The 18,155-nt window shown below is 39.3% G+C and overlaps 2 protein-coding genes and 2 long non-coding RNA genes across 5 annotated transcripts; 3 read left to right on the top strand and 1 right to left on the bottom strand.

The window, feature by feature from the left end:
- Nucleotides 1-136: 136 nt before the first annotated feature.
- Nucleotides 137-2,341, top strand: LOC117784405 (transcription factor grauzone). The gene is made up of 4 exons (XM_034622135.1): nt 137-306; nt 362-1,191; nt 1,273-1,467; nt 1,531-2,341. Exons 1-4 carry the CDS (start codon nt 196-198, stop codon nt 2,240-2,242), a joined length of 1,848 nt encoding a protein of 615 aa, XP_034478026.1. The 5' UTR covers nt 137-195; the 3' UTR covers nt 2,243-2,341.
- Nucleotides 2,256-5,488, bottom strand: LOC117784404 (vacuolar protein sorting-associated protein 51 homolog). Of its 2 annotated transcripts, XM_034622134.1 has the most exons (6): nt 4,637-5,488; nt 3,940-4,576; nt 3,116-3,640; nt 2,560-2,672; nt 2,403-2,506; nt 2,256-2,298 (listed from the first exon to the last, which is right to left on the bottom strand). In XM_034622134.1, the coding sequence occupies exons 1-6, from the start codon at nt 5,464-5,466 to the stop codon at nt 2,294-2,296; spliced, it is 2,214 nt and encodes a 737-aa protein (XP_034478025.1). In that variant the 5' UTR covers nt 5,467-5,488; the 3' UTR covers nt 2,256-2,293. The 2 variants fall into 2 exon arrangements, with proteins under 2 accessions (XP_034478025.1, XP_034478024.1); XM_034622133.1 differs by having other exon boundaries at nt 2,265-2,506.
- Nucleotides 5,489-6,393: 905 nt separating this feature from the next.
- On the top strand, nt 6,394-7,292 carry LOC117783622. The gene is made up of 4 exons (XR_004617375.1): nt 6,394-6,494; nt 6,564-6,655; nt 7,022-7,107; nt 7,176-7,292. It is a non-coding gene; the product is annotated as an uncharacterized LOC117783622 (long non-coding RNA).
- Nucleotides 7,293-13,145: 5,853 nt separating this feature from the next.
- LOC117784024 lies at nt 13,146-17,652 on the top strand. Its single transcript, XR_004617396.1, has 2 exons — nt 13,146-13,181; nt 17,343-17,652. It is a non-coding gene; the product is annotated as an uncharacterized LOC117784024 (long non-coding RNA).
- Nucleotides 17,653-18,155: the final 503 nt, after the last annotated feature.

The raw sequence follows: 18,155 nt of genomic DNA, 5'->3' as shown, positions 1-18,155 counted from the left end.
AATCAAACCAAGGCTTGCCACATGTTTTAATAAAGACACCGATATGAAAAAAGAGCTAGTACCTTTTCCAAGGCTGCCAGACTTTCAACGATAACTTTTTAGCTGCCAGGTGGCAACGTCATTCGCTTTGGTTGATGTTTTTCAACAATTTTTGTGATTTTCGTGAATTATTTTAATGGAATAAACAGTGCAAAAATGATTTGCCGTCTGTGCCTCAACAGCGCCAACGACACCATTCAAATATTCGAGGGCGTTGGCTTGTCTCTAAACGTTGCCACGGTGCTGTCCAAATATTTTTGGTTTCAGGTAATATACAACAATAATTTATGTGTTCAATTTATAAACAAATGAAATGTTACAGCCCAAAAACGATGATCCAATATCGACTGCCATTTGCGTGGGCTGCTGGACACACGTGAGCGACTTTAACGAGTTTTACTGTAGCGTGGAGAAGGCGCATCGTCTGCTCACCGAAAGATTCTCTCTGAAAGGCGGCGAGCAGCCGGAGAGGATTAACAAGAGTGCGACAGGAGAAGCACATAAGGAAGACCACTCTGAGGATTCCAAAGAGTTTCTGGACAACAGCGAAGGTGACGATGACTTGGAACAGGACAATGACAATGACGTCGAGGATTTATATGGCAGTGAGAGTGAAGCAGCTGCATCCTTTAGCAATGAGCAGTTTCTCAACGAGGTGCTGACCCAGCAGACAGCTGATGATTCCATTGCAGTCACTGAGCCACCTAATGAGCCGGAAGATGTCATTGTCAAGCAGGAGATCGGAGTTGTAGCTGTGCAGGAACGTCGAGAGACACGTGCCACACGAGCCAAAAGCAAAGCGAATCAATTGCTCGCTCCTGAATCTCCCCCAGCTGAAAAAGCCACACCTGCCAGGCGCAGGGGCAGATCAAAGTCGGAGAAACACGACGCCAGCGTCGAGGAGAGAGCGAAGAGCAAACGCTATGTGGATTACAAGAAGTCCATGTGGGAGATTGATGAGAAGATAGCGCGACATATGCGACTCACCTGCAGCATTTGCCACGAGGGCCAGGAGACGTTCCTGTTGCTCTGCAAGCACATGCAGCAGGTGCATCATCGCAAGGGTTATGCCATCTGCTGCAACAAGAAGTTTTACAAGCGATCCTTTCTCACCGATCACATCGATCGGCATAACAATCCTGAGAAATTTAAGTGAGTGGTAAAGTGAAGGAACCAGTTGAACATCTACTCGTAGTAAGGACTGCAGTTATTAATCGTTTTACCTCTTCTTAGATGCAATCTCTGTGGCAGAACCTTTGCAGATAAGCAGTGTCTGCGCAACCATGAGCTGCTCAAGCATCAGCCCGATGAGGAGAAGACATTCATGTGCGAGCACTGCCCAAAGAGATATACCAAGCAGTATTTATTGGATCAGCATCGGATTATACACAAGGAACGCAATGTTCCCTGCGATCTGTGTGACAGGCGGTAGATACTCTCATTTCCTAAGAGTTCTCTCAAATAATACTCTAATGTGATACTCATTTGTAGATTCCCCAACGTTTCCATGCTCTGTACGCATGTGAAAATGGTGCACGGCAATTATGGCACAATGTGCGATATTTGTGCCCAGGTGATAAGAGGACAGGCGGCCTTTCAGCGTCATCAACTGGAGCATGCTGGCATCAAGGAGCCCAAGGTGCAGTGTGATATTTGTGGATCGTGGCACAAAAACAAATACAGTTTGAAGAAGCATGTGAGTCGACACAACGGCTCCTCGGAGGCGAGCACCTGCAACATCTGTGGCAAGGTGTCGCCCAACCGCAGCGCCATGTTGAGTCATCAGCGTTATGTGCACACTGCGGATCGTGTCCATGGCTGCAGTGTGTGCAACAAGAAGTTCAAAAAGGCCATCAATCTCAAGGAGCACATGGCCACACACACGGGTGAAGTGCTGTACAAGTGTCCACACTGTCCCAAGACTTTCAACTCGAATGCCAATCAGCATTCGCACAGGAAGAAGTGCCATCCCAAGGAGTTTGAGGAGGCGCGTAAGGCGCGTCTACAAAAACGCATGGCGCCCAGTGCAAGTGAAAGCAAAGCCAAGGCAAACATGATAACAATCACCACGTCAGGAGAGACAGATGGGGAGATGGAGACACACAACATTCTGGTGACGACAGCGGAGCAAAGCGATGAAGAGGAATTCAAAGGCGAGGACATTGAGTTTATGCTCACACTCAGTCCACAGCCAACGGAGTGAAGAGACAATCGTGTTTATATTATTTGTGTAGTTGTATATTATGTCAAGTCCTTAGGCTAGCAATGAATAACAAAATTAAATAGACAGACAAATATTAAAGCCAGGAATGTTGCAAATACAATTTTTGTTTATAGTTGTAGCCAATGCTTTAAGTACTAACCACGCTCGCAAATGATCTCCACGGCATTGGGCTCCATCAGCACGGACTCCAGACAACGATGCACCGCCGAGCCAAGTATCTCATCCAGCAGAAAGTTAACCAGGCTATAAATACATAATTAAGCACTCTTTGCAATTACACTTAATCAGTGACTTACTTCTCATCGCTGACAAAGCGCCAGAGATTCATTTGCAGATAGTGTGCATCCACCTGGATCTGTTGCAGTCCAAACTTGCTGAATGTGCGCAGACGCACGCACTCCAGGAGCGTCTACAATTAATTAATTAATCATTTAAAAAAAAAAACAATAGATTTTTTTTAGTTACTTAAAGAATATCTCTTATTTTCTGAACTAAATAAATTTTTTCATTTAAAATAATTCTTATTAATTTTTATAATAAATTTTGATTAAATGCTTGCTTGGTATATTAAAATTACTAACACAACTATGCCAACGTTTTCAAAATTTGATAATTCTTCATTAAAAATAATTGATGATTTGAAACAAAAATATGAGTTAAAATTTCGTTCTTTTAAAAACAAATATACAAACGTATTCTTTTCCATGAAAAAAATTTAAAAAATCAAATTTTTTTGATATATTTTATCTAAAAATAGTATCACTGAAACTTAGTAGATTATTTTATTGGGGATTGATTTTTTTGTAAACTTCCCTAAATTAAAGGAGTTGTTTTAAAAAAAGTTTCTCTTACCTTTAGCCCAATCTTAATGATGCCCATGACAATGGAGGTCTTGGTAAACTCCACGGAGGTAAAGATGTCCACACGCTCGGAGAACAGACGATGTATATTGGACACATAGCTCGACTCGAGCTGGGAGGGCGTGTAGTTGGACCAGTTGGAGCGATATTGTGGCTTTGTGGCATTAAAGTTACTAAAGTACGTCTTACGGCTAGAGTCGCTGCTTGCCGTGGTACGAAATCCTGCATTGGTTGTGGCGGTGTCGTACAAGCTGGCCACAACTGTTTCAATGCTGCCCAGTTCCTCCACGACGCGCTTCATCACAGCACGCACGGAGCGTGGTTCCAGGCAGTTGAGCCAATCCCGTGTCTCGACGCTTTTGCGCAACATCTGCGAGATGTTTGTGCCCTGCAAGCGGACGTAGGCATCCAGCACGGACTGTGCCGTCTCTCGCATCTCAGCACAAATCTCCGTCTCGTGGGTGAGCGTGGCGCTGTTCTCCGAGTCAATCTCATACAGATCATCGACTAGCGCTATCTGTAAAGTATTTTAAGCGATTTAGTAAGGTTGAATTTGTATTATTTTTGTTAGAAATATGAGTAAGTAATGGTAAAAAAGACAAAATCATGCGATTTCTAATAACATATTTTTGATTAAAAATTTTAGAGAATTTCTTCTAATTTATATTAAAAAAAATTTTTTTCCAAATTTTAATTTCCTTTTTATATTTTTCCTAATTTTAATTTGCTAGATTTGATGATATTTTCCTACTTTTGAGTTCCTTGTTCCCTCGATTGTAAATATCCTTAGTACTAATATAGATTGGGTTGACTTGCCAATATATGGACGCCCTGCTGCTCCAGTTCGAGGCAAGTCTTTGAGAGCACCAGCAGTAAATTGGGCGGACTGGAGCTGGAGGTGTCGGCAAATCCGCACATCATCTTGGAAATGTGACGCAGGAAGCCAATAAGTAGATGCTCCCTAATGCCCTCCACACACAAAGCACCCTTGTGCTCCGCCTTGATGTTGAAGGACCAATCGGTGCGCAGAAAGATCAACAGATCCTGCAGCACACCCTTGATCTTCTCCAGCATGGCCACATACAGATTACTGATAAGATCGTTGAGATTCACGCCCGTGGCCACATCGCTTTTGGCCGAAACCAGCGACAAACGCACCGCACTGAGACTATCCGCAAAGTGATCCCTCAGGCTCTTGCCATGTGCATCGCAGAGCTGGTGAGCAGCTCCAATGATGATGTCCAGTGTGTTGCGTTGCACCTGAAGGCCACGGCAGATGTTGCGCATCGCCTGCAGCCGGCGATGGAGTCGATCCAGAGCTCGGAGCATGACCTGAGTGTCGCCGTAGCCAATGTCAGACTCAACGCGATCCTGCACCAGGCTGAGGTAATTGTCAATGTTCTGATTGAGGAAGATGTTCAGCTCATTGAGGGCATTCTCCTGGAAGTCATCGCTGTGAAATAAAAGGGGGATTGGTAAGGAGGAGGAGCAGAAGCAGCAGGAGAAGGCTTACCGTTCATGCTCATAGTGCTTGGCCACAAACATGTCAAAATAGGAAGTGACAACCAATGCCAGATCGTTGAGGAAACCCTCGATGCCCATGTCCACAAATTCCAGCATATCCCTCTCTGTCTGATCCTGCAGCATGGCAATCTGTTCATGCAATCGCTTGCCAGCACATCTCAGCATCTCGCTGGCTAAATCCGAGGTCTTCTCGTCCAGCTGCAACAGCAGTTCACCGATTTCTGTCAAGGATTGCGCGGTATTTCCAGCCCTTTGGAAGTCCTGACGCAGACGCTCCTTCAGCTCGGCCATTATGGCATCGCAGTCACGCTGGATGCCATCAAAGGAGGGCTGTCTGCCGTATTGGGCAAACACCTTCTGGGCATGCAGATAATCCTGCACAGCCTGCGCATAATTCTGCTCCTCAATTAACGTCTTCAGCTTGGCCGGCAGCGTGGAGAGAAACTGCAAGCGCTTGAGCAGCGAATGCTTCTCGGAGAGGCGACAGAGCTGGGAGCGGGTTCCTTGCAGTGTGCCTGTGATTTGCTCACTGAATGTGGTTATCGATTGCATCTTGGTCATGAGCAGATTCACGTCCGTCTCCATCTGCTTGAAGTCGTCCTTCATCTTGCGAATGGTGTCCGTGGCCGAGATGAACTTGTTGTAGTTCTCGTAGACAAGTGTTTGCATATCCGAGTGCAATGTTTGTGTATCCTTCACAACGGCCGCCTCCGTGTCCATGATCTGCTTCAGTGAGCAATCCTTCAGCAGCTTCTCCAGATACCTATCCGAATCGAAGCTGGAGCTGTCCATATCAAACGGATTATCTTTTTCATCCATCGCGACTCCAATTTATTGTCAACAAAACCAGTCAGTCTCTCTCACTCACTCTTTTACAGTGCTGCCATCATGTTCAAGGGCTGCCACCCTGGTCTGGCTTGATTTTCTGTACTTAAAAAAAAAGGTACATTTCCGAAATTGGGTGTTTTTCATTTTTGTACTTAATTTCGGAATTTTCATTTTTTAAATTTTTGGATAATATTTTTTGGTGATTGATTTTTTGATATAACTTTTTTTTTTAGAATTAAATTTTCTAACTTCTCTTCCCGAGGGCTGACGAACTTTAAACCTTTATTAAAATGTTAACCTTGATTTTGTCTAATTTATAAATTTTAATTTTCATCAAATTTATAAATTTTTTATTGAGTTTTTTAAGTTTTTAAATTTGCAATTTTTGTCAGTGATGGCAAACTTAGTGTGGAGCAATTCTGCTATTTTAGGTGTAAAGTGTGGAGTTGTCCGATAGCTTTACAGTGAGGAGTTGTCCGAAAACTCTACAGTGAGGTTTATTCGGAGCTTGTGGAGTAATTATACAAGGTGTGGAGTACAAGGATCTGTTACTTTTAAACTTAACATTTCACTAATAACAGAAGTAAACATTAGAGCAATTTTAATTAAATCATTTTTTTAATTAACGCTAATATATTTATATAGTTTATATGAAATAACACTTAATTATACATTCATTCATAGATCTTGTTTTCTTTTGTATTGTATCAAGTTTTTAAGTGATTCTACGTCTAAATATTGAATATTTTTACAAAGTTGAAATCAAACATTTCATCAAACTTAATCGATCTTTGTCCTCTGAGTTGATTCAGCAATAAAATTAATATTATTACAGCGTGTTAAGATTGCGTTGTTATTCATGTGTATAGTATATGTGTTATACGATTTTATATGAATGTAATTTATTGGTATGATTATTTCCTATCATTCTGAAAAAGTATGTGGAATGGATCGGATCATTAATATTTTGGTGTTAGCCGCTTGGATGCTAAATGCATTAATCTGCAGTGTTCCTCCAGGTAATTTTATTTATTTAATTTGTTTTTAATTAAAATTTACCAAATATATATTTTATATATTATGTGCAGCTTGCGAAATAAGTCCCGAGTCAACGCTGTGCCATTTGGATCCGAATATTTAAAAAAAATTAATTTTTTTTAATTGAATTGTGTTGAATGTGGTGAGTATTATTAATTTAAATATAAATATATTTGCAATAACGTATCAATTTAAATTGGTATAATATTAAAAACTGTAATTTTGTTGCCTGAAAACTTTCCAATTTTAATTTATATATTAAAAATAAGTAAGTCATATTGTCAAGTTTAAATATTTTGTTCCTGTTTAAATATATTGTTTTGGATGTTGTAGCTTCTAAAAAAAATGGTCGTTATTTATTGGCCGACCGCCACATTTCCGTTTAAATTTCATTTGATAGGTTTATATATGTATTCAGACACAGTTGCATGATGAGTTTTTTTGTACTGATAAGCAGGTCAGTGAGTTTATTTTGCGTTGTTCATACGAATGTTTCCTATCATTATAGAAAAGTATATGAAATGGATCGCATCGTAAATATTTTTTTGCTTGCCGCTTGGTTGTTGATAGCTTCAATTTTCACTGTTGCTGCAGGTAATTCCATTATTTAATTACATTGTAAGTGAAAGTGACTAACTAATTGTTAATAATGCTTTGAACAGATTGCGAGACGGATCCGGAGTCGATGCTTTGCAGATTGGATCCAGATAATTGAAAAAAGTTAATCAATGAATACAAAATAAAATAAAACAATCTCAATTCACTATTTCCAAGTTGTATATAATTTGTATATAATTATATTATAATTTCTTTCTTTAAAATTCAAAAAAATAATGAAGTTAAAGCACATCTGGCGCCACCTAACGTTCAGGTTGGTTTGAATGTAAGAGCTTATACTTAATATGAAATATCAGAGATGACTAAAGGGTATGTTGTAGTTGAGCACTTAGCTGTGGCCTTTATTGTTCTTACTGGATTATTCTTATCATTTTAAAGCTGGGTTTTTCCTATTAATCTAGAAAAATATATTTTAATGGATCGCATGTAAATATTATTTTGAATAGACCTTACTGATAATAACAGCTGCCTTTTGAAATGCTTTTGCTAGCAATTAAAGTGCTTTTGTTGAAAGCTAATTGCAGTTGTTCAGCTATCAATAAATTGCGCACAGATTGCGTGACAGATCCGCAGTCATTATATATGGCATATGGCTCCCCAACTTATCGCCAAGTTCATAATGCTATTAAATAACTAAAGTGTTTATGAATAAATAATGGAACATTGTACTCGCGTATCGCAATGTGCTACCCATTGGAACCCGGGCATTTCCCCTCCCACTTCCATTCTGTAGCGTAATCCAAATTGACGGTGTCTTGACTCCGCTCACAAAAAATCTTGTCTACGTGTGGCAAATCGCATTATACGCCTACGCCAATGCTGACGCCCACGACCATGCCTTCCTCTCGATGTGGCCCAAGGACAAGGCATGCTGGTATTGCTGTGTTCGGTGTTCGATTGTCCGGCCACTTGTAGACACTGGACCACATTTTCTTTTTATTTTTGTTCTTCTCGTCGTTGTTGTTGTTGTTGTTGTCTTGCGGGTCTGCCTGTTGGGCATGTCGAGATGGATGAATGAACATGGGCAAGTTTTCCACTTTGCTCAGTCTGTTTGCTAGGAGCGAGGGCCACAGGGCAATGAGCCCACAAAAAGCAACACAACTAAGAACTTTAGAGGCAAATAGCCGACTCACAAATACCCGGTACTTAATTAAAAAATATTTTAATTTATTTTTAATACTCGTTGCTGATTTCAAATTAAAAGTTTTATTTCTTTCTTTGTATATGTTCGATCTAGAGTTAATAAATTAAAGTTATTGATATTTTACCTTTATGTATTCATTCGCACAGAGATGAAGTGAAGAACTTGGCTAAATCGATACTTTATATAGATTATATACTCTATAGAGTCTTATATTTTAATATACCCTTCGCTCCATGAGATTGAGAGGTAGAGAACGAAAAGTAAAAGTTTTTGTGCCGTATCTCTCTCATCTGGTATTTGGTGTTGCCTCATTTCAAATACATTAACATTTTGACCTTTCGGAATGTTGAGCATTTACCAAATTTAATTTCAAGTTGTGTGCGACTTCTCTGCCCTTCCTTTCCCCCTATTGACTCCACCATTTAAGTTCTAAAGTATTGCAGCAAATTTGAAAAATATAAAGGACATTGCATAGCTGCAGGCTCAACTGGCAATTGCAGGCACACCAAAAATCTCGCGCACACCCACACACACACATACACAACAGCCTCGCCCACACACACACCTACACTGAAAAAAAAGAACAACTTTTAAAATCAAGAAGACACATCATACAAATTTTGTTTTTAAAATAAGCACATTTTAAGACCATATTACTGATACTAAGAATATTAATCTAAAAAATCAAAGTACTTAATACAAGAATAAAAATCTTAAATTGTTAGGAAAGTTTAAATATGTACTATTTTATATAGAAACCGCTTCAGTAACAAATTAAAATAACATTTGTAAAAAATTACCAAGACAGAAATAAATGTATAAAAGTCAAAATCAAAAATAAAAAAATTAGAAATTTAGAAAATCATTTTTAATTTTTGAATTTTTTTGTTCTAATTTTAAGAACATTTATTCTTAAAATAAGAATTTGGTCTTATTTGAAATGTTCTCAAAACCAAGAAGTGTTTTCTTAATCTAAGAATTTTATATTCTCAACGCAGTTTTTAGACCAAAATTCTTAGTTTTCAGACAAAAATCTTGATTTTAGCACAGTTTGTTTTATTAGTGTATACACACTCACATTTTCACAAGGCTTACATTCATCAAACTGAAAATTCAATTTACGTAATCCAAACGAATGTCAAAAAGACGCCTACGACGGGAAAAGGAAGAGGGGCGAGTAGTCGAGGGGGGAGGTGAAAGAGCAAGCATGTAACTTGGAACGTGTCAAGGTCAAGTTACACAGTCACAACCATTGTCGACTTTTGTCTTCCTGTTGTCACATGCCTCCCTCTTCCTCTTCCTCTCCCTCCCCCCTCCTCCTCCCCTCCTCACCCCTCCACACAACTACACACATAAATGAGCGTGCAACAGGAACAACTTGCCATATGAGTTTTTTCGGCCTCTCCTACAGTGTGTGTGCGTATGTGTGTGTGTCTGTACACGTATGTGTGTGAGCTTGTCTGTACATATGTCTGTGTGATGTTAAAGTGCGCCAAGTCGTTAAATGAATTTCAGTGCTGCATTGAGTACACTCGGAGCAGCGGAGCCAAGTGGATGAGCACTGCTAACATTTCAGCTAAACGAGGGCGGTTTGTATAGTTTATAAACAAATAAATTTTATGGTAGTGATTAAAAAAAAGAGGAGACAATTTATGTAGGCGTAATATTTAACAACTTGCAATGCTTCAAATAACACCTTGAGTTTTATTTTTGATTAAAAAAAATGAAACTCAAGAAATCAACATTATTCTATGAGTTTTAATTTTTTTTTTCAAAAGCTATGATTATTTCTCAATTATATTTTTTGCTCAAAAGTAATCATAAGTAATATACTAAAACTTGTAGAATAATGAATATTTCTTGCGTTTTATAATAAAACTTATAATGATTACAGTCCCTGTCTTCTATACATAAAATATTAATTAGAAATGTGAGAATTGTTTAATCTTTGGGTATAAAGTGCATAAAAGCAATATAAATTGGAGTACAATTTAAAAAAAACAATGCAAAAAAAACGGAAGTCTTTTATCAAACCTATAATTATCATGAATAACTTATTTATTTATTGTTTTTTTCAAACTAAAACTTGATTTTTGACCGCTCAGTCAAATGGCAGCTATGAACCTATATGAACAAAATTTGGTCAGGATAAGAGTCACTTAAATGACTTTGTTTTTTTGCTAATCTTTAATGAGCACAGGGCTGAACTATCTATATTATATAATATATGCTTCATTTAAACTATTCCAAGTGTGTTCATATTCTCCGATAATATTTTTTATCAGCTTTTTGCCCAAGTCACAATGGTTTCGGCAACTTTTCGTGCGGCCCTCGCTGCGTACATTTTAATGGATTATATACGGAGAATTGGACGCTTGGCGGGGATTACTGGCAAGTGGCAAGTGGCAAGTGGCGCAGTCAAGTAAGGAACGCGTTTCTGTGTGTGGACAGCGAATGAAAGCCAAACAAGTTGACTTTTGCATGACATAACTGTAAACCGAACCTATAGGTAAACACTATGCAACACAGAAACCAATTTTCAGCCTTAAGTCATGTGTGTGTGTGCGTTTGTCGACAGTTTTATCAGCGGCGTATGAAAAATTTAACCGTTGTTGCAAGCTGCGAGTTGAGGCAGTTTTCCTCGCTTTTCCCCAATATTTGGTCATAAATCTGCGAGCAAAGTGCTGCCGGCAAATGTGAAATGTGTGCATGTGGCTGCCGCCAGGGGGCGCTTTAATAATACTTAAATGTGGCAGCAGCTGTGCAGGTGCTGCAGCGGGTAGGGCAGGGGGGGTAAAGTAGGTGGTTGCCTAACAATGCAAATGCAAAGCAATTTCGACTGTGCTGCACTCTTAGCGCATCCTTTTAAGGATAACAACGACAGCGACAACGACAAAGGCAACGTCTCGAAACTGTGTCAACTGCTAGAAATAGACAGCATCCCCGGGGTGAGCAGAGGGGGAGTGAGGGAGCGAGACGGAGAATGGGCTTCATTTTGTTGTAAAACTCAGATGCTAAAACTTTTCGGTCTTTGCTTTTTTGACGTTGTCAATTTTTTATTGCCCTTTGGCAGTGACGGCGATGGGCGTGTAGAGGGCGTGGCAGCCAACTTTCAGTCAGAGACGGCAGCATTTTTAAGGTTAGCGGGTCACGTGCTCTTCAGCCGTGACAAGCAGTCGCACTAAATACATACATATATCAACTTTATATAAGCGAAATATATGTATTTATGGTAAATGGTATATGGTATTTATTTAAGACTCGTCTTATGAAATCAGTGCGGCATCTTTCGCAGCGAGCCAATTGAATTCAAATGAAGCCAACTTGGCCCAAATGCGTTGCCATAAATCAGGCATCAAAATTGACATTAATGTTGCCCCCGAGAGGCAGCCAAGGCGACACGATGCCACAACGTCACGACTTCACGATGCCGTTGCGTGTTGCGCATTGAATTCAATTCCATGGCTTCATCATTATCATCATCATCATCATCATCATCATGGCTCTGAGCTCTGTGCATCGATCACGCATGGAATTTACAAGTGACAATCTCCTGCTCCAGATGCTCCTCTTGCCACTCCTCCCCCCCTCTCAGGAGCTGAGGCACGTACTTTGTTGCAAAATGCAAAATAAACAACCATTTGCCACACTGACAAAGCTGATTGTGTAATCCGTAATCTGTACGAAAAAGTGAAACACCTGTCAGCTGGCTGGAGGAGGAGAGGAAGCCCCCTCAACATCCATATTGGGGCATATGCAACAGGGAAGGGGGTGGGGTGGCTAAGGGAGTTAATTGGATTGAAAATGCATGAATTATTTACCAACGGTTTGTTTCAGAATTAGCCTCGCTAATATCGCATCTGTATTTGATTCCAATTTGCATATGTGATTAATGTACAAATACATATACCAATATACACACACACACACACACATTCACATGAGAATAAATTTAAACATGCATGATACAACGGATGAATTCAATTAATTACAATCTGCGGTTTGTTTTATGCCACGTGCCACACAACAAACACCTAAGCCAAAACCCACAACGCAAGATTAAATACCCTGTAAATATTTGCAGTAACAAGAGTTTCATAAAATTATTAAACTAGCACTCAATTAGCTTATTTTTAAATTTTATACATTACAAACGTTTCAGTTCTATGAAATATTAATAAATAATTAAATATTTAATATATTCTCTATTTAATTTTGACCTGATATTCCGAATTCTGCTAGGGAATTAAATTCTTAATATAATTACAGTACTATTTTTATTTAAAAGCTAATTAGGAAGTGTAATTTTATTTAAATTTTAGCTTATTCATTTTATTTTATCTATAATCCATTTATAAAGAGTAATACCTTGCATGTTTTAATATAAAATCATCTCAGAATCAAAAAAATGTAATTATTATTTTAAATTTTTATTGATTTTTAAATGGAATTTCATATATTCTAATATTAAAATTTTTCTTGATTGCCAAAATAAATAATAATAAAATCTTATATAGCACATTAAATACGCTTTTGTTGGGTATCAAAACCACAGCCACAATAACTAACAAATACAACAACAACAGAAACAACAACAACAGCAACAACTGAGGGCAACAAACAACTGTTAACCACTATTTAGTGAGTTGAATTGGTCAATGAAATGAAATGCTTTTAAGCGCGCTCACATCCTAAATTTAGAGCAAAAAAGGCTTTCCTTTGGGAGAATGAAGGTGGGATAAGCAAGGACGGGGTCGAGTTTGCTATCAACCCTTTGGGGAGAAGAGCTAGTCTATTCCCCAATGTCTGTACGTACATTAAATTATCGACTCTATACCAAAATAAACCATTCAACTCACTCCACTCCAATTGTGTGGGTGTGTATCTGTGTGTGTGTGTGTGAGTGGTTGTGTGTGGATTTCATTGTATGTACGCGCGTGTCGCATACATTTCATAGCATACTTTTCAGCGCACCAAAGCAACGACTCCATTTTGTCACATTTTATGGCAGCACTCAAAGCTCAGCCATGAAATTTGCATGTCACAGAGAAAACGTACCGAAAATTTGTCGCCCAAGTGAGATAGGGCTGGAGGGAGTGTGCTGAGGAGGGAGGGAGAAGGTGTTGGTCGTTTTGCATTTGGTTGCAGTTTTGATCTTTTCAGCATTCAGCTTTAGCTGCTCGTAATGTCATTACTAACAGGCGCAAGCAGCTCAACAAAATATGCAAACACAAACAGACACACAACAAACACACACGTCCACACTCTCACACATTCAGGCATGTTCCGCCAATCTGTAACAACTAAAACCAAGTTTGCTTGCCTTCAAATGTCAAAAAATATGTTGAAAAATTAAATAAACTTAAAAATTCATGGAACTCAATTAAATTTATTTCCAAAAGATATAAAATAACAAAAAACGTCTTGAATGAATTTATTTATTGTTATTAATAATTTTGTTGAAATTGGAAACAAAGGTATTCAGGGGTGCCACAGAATTCGAAACCAACCGAAAAATTCTTTAATATCCATACATTTTTGGGAGATTTTCGGTTGGTTTTGCTTTCTGTGGCACACCTGATTAGAAAAATTTCATCTCTGCTTTCCATTGGCAAAACATTTACTGAAAAATGTAATAAAATTAAAAATGTATTGTAATAATTTCAATTAAATTTAAAAATTAAGTATAAAATATAACAATGACTAATAATTTAGTTGAAATTTAAAATACATTTGTTTTTTTAATTAAATCTCAGACATTTTTAAAGCAGCGTCATTTCGTTTGCTTGTTTTGAATACTGCGGAGATTGGTGGAACACACCTAGTGCACATTGTCAGCAGGAGCATAACCAAAACCAGAATTTGGTTTCCAGCCAGGACCGCAGAACGTCGCATGAAATCAACAGTTTACCTTGACGTGGTCCAGGCCTAAATGGCTTGCAAACTAACCGTAAAGCACACAGCGTTGCCAGACAGGCAGACAGTGAGATGGAAAGAGAGAGTGAGCAAGCGAGCGAGAGAGAGAGAGACATGCACAAGAGCAATTACTCATGGCAATAGTTGGAGCAGAAGGGAATAGCTGACATATGAATTACGGCCCAGACATATCCGTTGCCACACTCCCTTATCCACTACCCACTATCCCCGTCTCACCTCTCACCCCTCAACCCTTACCCTTGTTGTCTGTTTGCTCGGTTTCCGTGTGCTGCATGTGTTTATTTGTATGCCTAAAATCAAAGCCTTTGTTGATGCTATTTTTGGTAAAATTTGGAAACATCTCTTAAAGAACAGTCGAACAGTTTAAGCAGTTGAACATTGACTAATTGGCAGCACTGTCTGTAACTTGCATATTTATGCTGCTTAACAAAATGCAAATCAGTATGCAGCTACCGACTGTTGCACTGTTGCAATGTTGCGAGCATGCTTGAGACCACATGACAATCAGCATGCATGATTTAACATGACTTCAGCAAATGTAAAATGGCAGCTGCAACACTTGCACACACACAAACACACACTTACAACCAAAGAAAAAAAGCATGGACAAAATATAAGTACACATATAACATATAATATTTGTTTTTTTTTTCATGTTAGATTTAAATAGAAAACGAATTAAAATTAAATGAAATGAATAACCTACGTAAATGTCAAAGTTTTTATGAATATAGTAAGTCCAAAGTGAAAGCACTTTAAATTAAAAATACCATATTTTTTACTTGAATTTAAATCACGTTTATTATTTCATTAATTTAACAGGAATTACATTGAAATTAAATAATTTAAATCTTTAAATCTACCAAATCTATATTTAACGCTTTATCAAAGTTAAATACTGAAATTTCACTGAATTTTTCTCTATGTGTATGCAAAGTGTTCCCAAAATGTGAAGCAAGCCGAAAAAATAAACAAAGTAAGAAGTAGAAGAAGAAGAAGATGGAGGTACCACAACATAAGCATAACTGCCTGGGGAAGCAACTGGGGCATATTTTGCGCCAATTTCCATAGTCAAGCAACATGACGGCTGCCGATCGCTGGCAAGCAGTTGCCGTAGTTCCCAGCAGACACCCTTCTTCTTACCCCCTCTCTCCAGCTAACCCCTCTCTAACGGCAGCTGTTTCGAGATTCGCCTTTGATGCTATGAATGAAAACTGCAATGTTAAACAAGCAAAAGCGGCAGAAAAACAAAAGCAACGTGCAACACAAAACAACTACAACAACGCTAAATCTAACAGCCAAAAGAAAATTAAAAAGTAAACACAAAAGTTCACGTGCTATGCATGAGGCAAGGAATAAAGTGTAGTTGTGGTGGAAGGGGCTTGTGGAGAAGCAGGTTGTGGGCAAAAGCTAAAGAAATCATCAAGAAGCTGCGCATTGAGCGAACGTGTGAGAGCGCATGAGCGAGTGCAAAACCAAAGAGAGTGAGGCAAAAGCAGTTGTTATTCTTTTTTTTATTTTGTGTATTTGCATGGGTATTTCTCTCCTGCGATTTGTTTACTGTTATGATTGCAGGCGGCATTAATAAGGCATATGCGACTATTACATACCTTGCATTGATTAAAGAAAGTTAGTAAAAATACAAAAAATTATCAAATTACTAGTGCGCTTGTATAACAGTTATTTAAGTTAATCGTCTTTGTTTAACATTTGTATAACACTCTTGAAACTCGTAAAAATGCAGCAGCTTCTAACAGTCGCTAAAGCCTCATCACTTTCTCTCTTCTTCGTCTCACACACCTGGCAGTAAGGATTTACTTTGTAGTGAGAGCAACTGTTACTTCTTTGCTCTTCCGCTCTCACCAAGCACGTGCGTATTATTTATGCGTAGACATTCTGGCGCCGCCTGTTCTGCACTGCTCCCTCCATAACCACAAACGCAAAGAGCGCACGCAAAGACAGAGAGCAAAGTCAATTGCAAAGTCACAGATGCGGACTTAGCTATGTGAGAGCGACAAATAGCAGGAGAGTCAGCAGCGCAAGGAAATGAAACGTAAACATTTTGTGAAATGTCCGCTCTCAGAAATGTGTGAAGAGCCGTGGCGAGCGGACGTGCGCTGCTCCCGTAGACCGCATTGAGCAATTATTTTATTTTCCACCTGCTACACACACACACTCACACATAGAGCGCGCGCAAAATGGAATGAAAAGCAATCAAAACGAAATGAAAAACGCGCTTTGAAAAGTTTTCCGAGAAATTGTGCATACAAAGTTTAATCGAAATTAAAGTCTATTTGAATTATTGTTAAGTGAAAAATCAATGTGCGACCAAAAGTCGAAAAACGAAAACTGACGACGCACAGATACAGATACAGATACGCACACACAGACAGGAACTGGCTGCAGCCACGCACACGTGTGCTTACAAATACACACGAAGAGTCGCACACAAACGCACACACAGACACAGACACACACACACGACAGCAGGCGAAAGCCTAACAAAGTGAAAGTAACGAAATTAGCAACACAATAGAAAAACAAACAGTGAAAGGAAGCGCATACAAATTGCACACGAGCGGTTTAAGTGCTTAAGTGTAAGCGCATGAGAAAATAACCAGTGAAAGTGTAATTAATTTAATGTTGCATACTTTCGGCCTGCACTGTGGTCATTTCTTTAACAAATTGCTCGGTGACTATTCATTGTGTTGGTGATTGCTGCTGTAACTGTTACTAAAAGCGTGATTTACTTAAAGTCGGTCATAGCAGAAGAAAGGCATGCAAAAATAAAACACGCAAAAGAGGCTGAATAAGAACAAAAACAGCAACAACAACAACAACAACGACAGGCGGCAACAGCAGCCGCTGAAAACGTGTGCAAGATAAACACGCAAAACAAAGCGAACTGGGTCAGTGTGCGAGAAGGAGTAGTATAAATAGGAGGCAGAGGAGGAGGAGGAGAAGGAGGTGCGGGAGGAGACGCTTGCATGCGCATGCAAATATGTGTTGCATGCTTAATGAGCGAAGACGCAGCAGCAGCAACAGAAGCGGTGAGTTAAATTTAAGTGGCCAACCACACACACACACACACACACACATTACCTTACTAACTGACTCACTCAAGTCTCAGTGTGTGTGTGTGTGACACGCAAATCCTTGCGCACCTCAACAAAATCCGATACGCATATTTACCCTTGAAAAATTTGTACGGCAAACAAAACGGCAGCGACGTCAGCGTCAGCGGCGGCGTCGCTGGTTTAACGGCGATTTGGCGGCGAAAAATACAGCTAGCGGCGAGAAAGAGAGAGAGAGCGAAAACTGTGGGTTAAAGCAGCGGTAATTCGACAATCAAAAGAAGCAGAATAGAAAGCACAACAACAATTGAGAAAGCAGACGCCGTAAATAAGTGAGCAAAAGGAGTGAAAGGGAAGAAACAAAAACAGGAGTCAAAAGTAAATGGCCATCGAAAGTGGGTGGGAAAGGGGCAAAGCGCAAAGCAAAAATGGCAAACAAAAATAACAGTAAAATAAAATATCCTTGTGAATGTTGCGCTTGCAGGCGGTAAACACACGCCCACATAACCCTGCAACACGAACACGCAGCGCTCGCAACTTTTACTCCCCACACACTCCCCCCACACACTCTGCCCGTCTCTTTCTATCTAAGGATTCCTGATGTGGGTCATAAATGTTACTCCATTTTTATGACCAACTTGCACACAACGCGCAGTCAAAAGAGAAAAGCAAAAAAAAAAGAAAATGAAAGAGCTGCGAGCATAACCAAATAGCAATATCTAAGGACCCGAAGGGGGAGCGACTGGAGAGTAAGAGAAGCGGGGGAGCAGAGCAGCAGCAGAGCAGAAATGGTAACCAGAAGCGAAAAAAGGCATTAAATAGCTTACCGGGCAGCGTCAGTTGCACGTTGGGATTGCCGATTTGTTTGT

Source organism: Drosophila innubila (genome assembly GCF_004354385.1).
Source record: "Drosophila innubila isolate TH190305 chromosome 2R unlocalized genomic scaffold, UK_Dinn_1.0 1_C_2R, whole genome shotgun sequence".
NCBI classification, from domain to species: domain Eukaryota; kingdom Metazoa; phylum Arthropoda; class Insecta; order Diptera; family Drosophilidae; genus Drosophila; species Drosophila innubila.
Note: the sequence above shows the minus strand (reverse complement) of the source record. Positions and strands in the feature narration are given on the sequence as shown.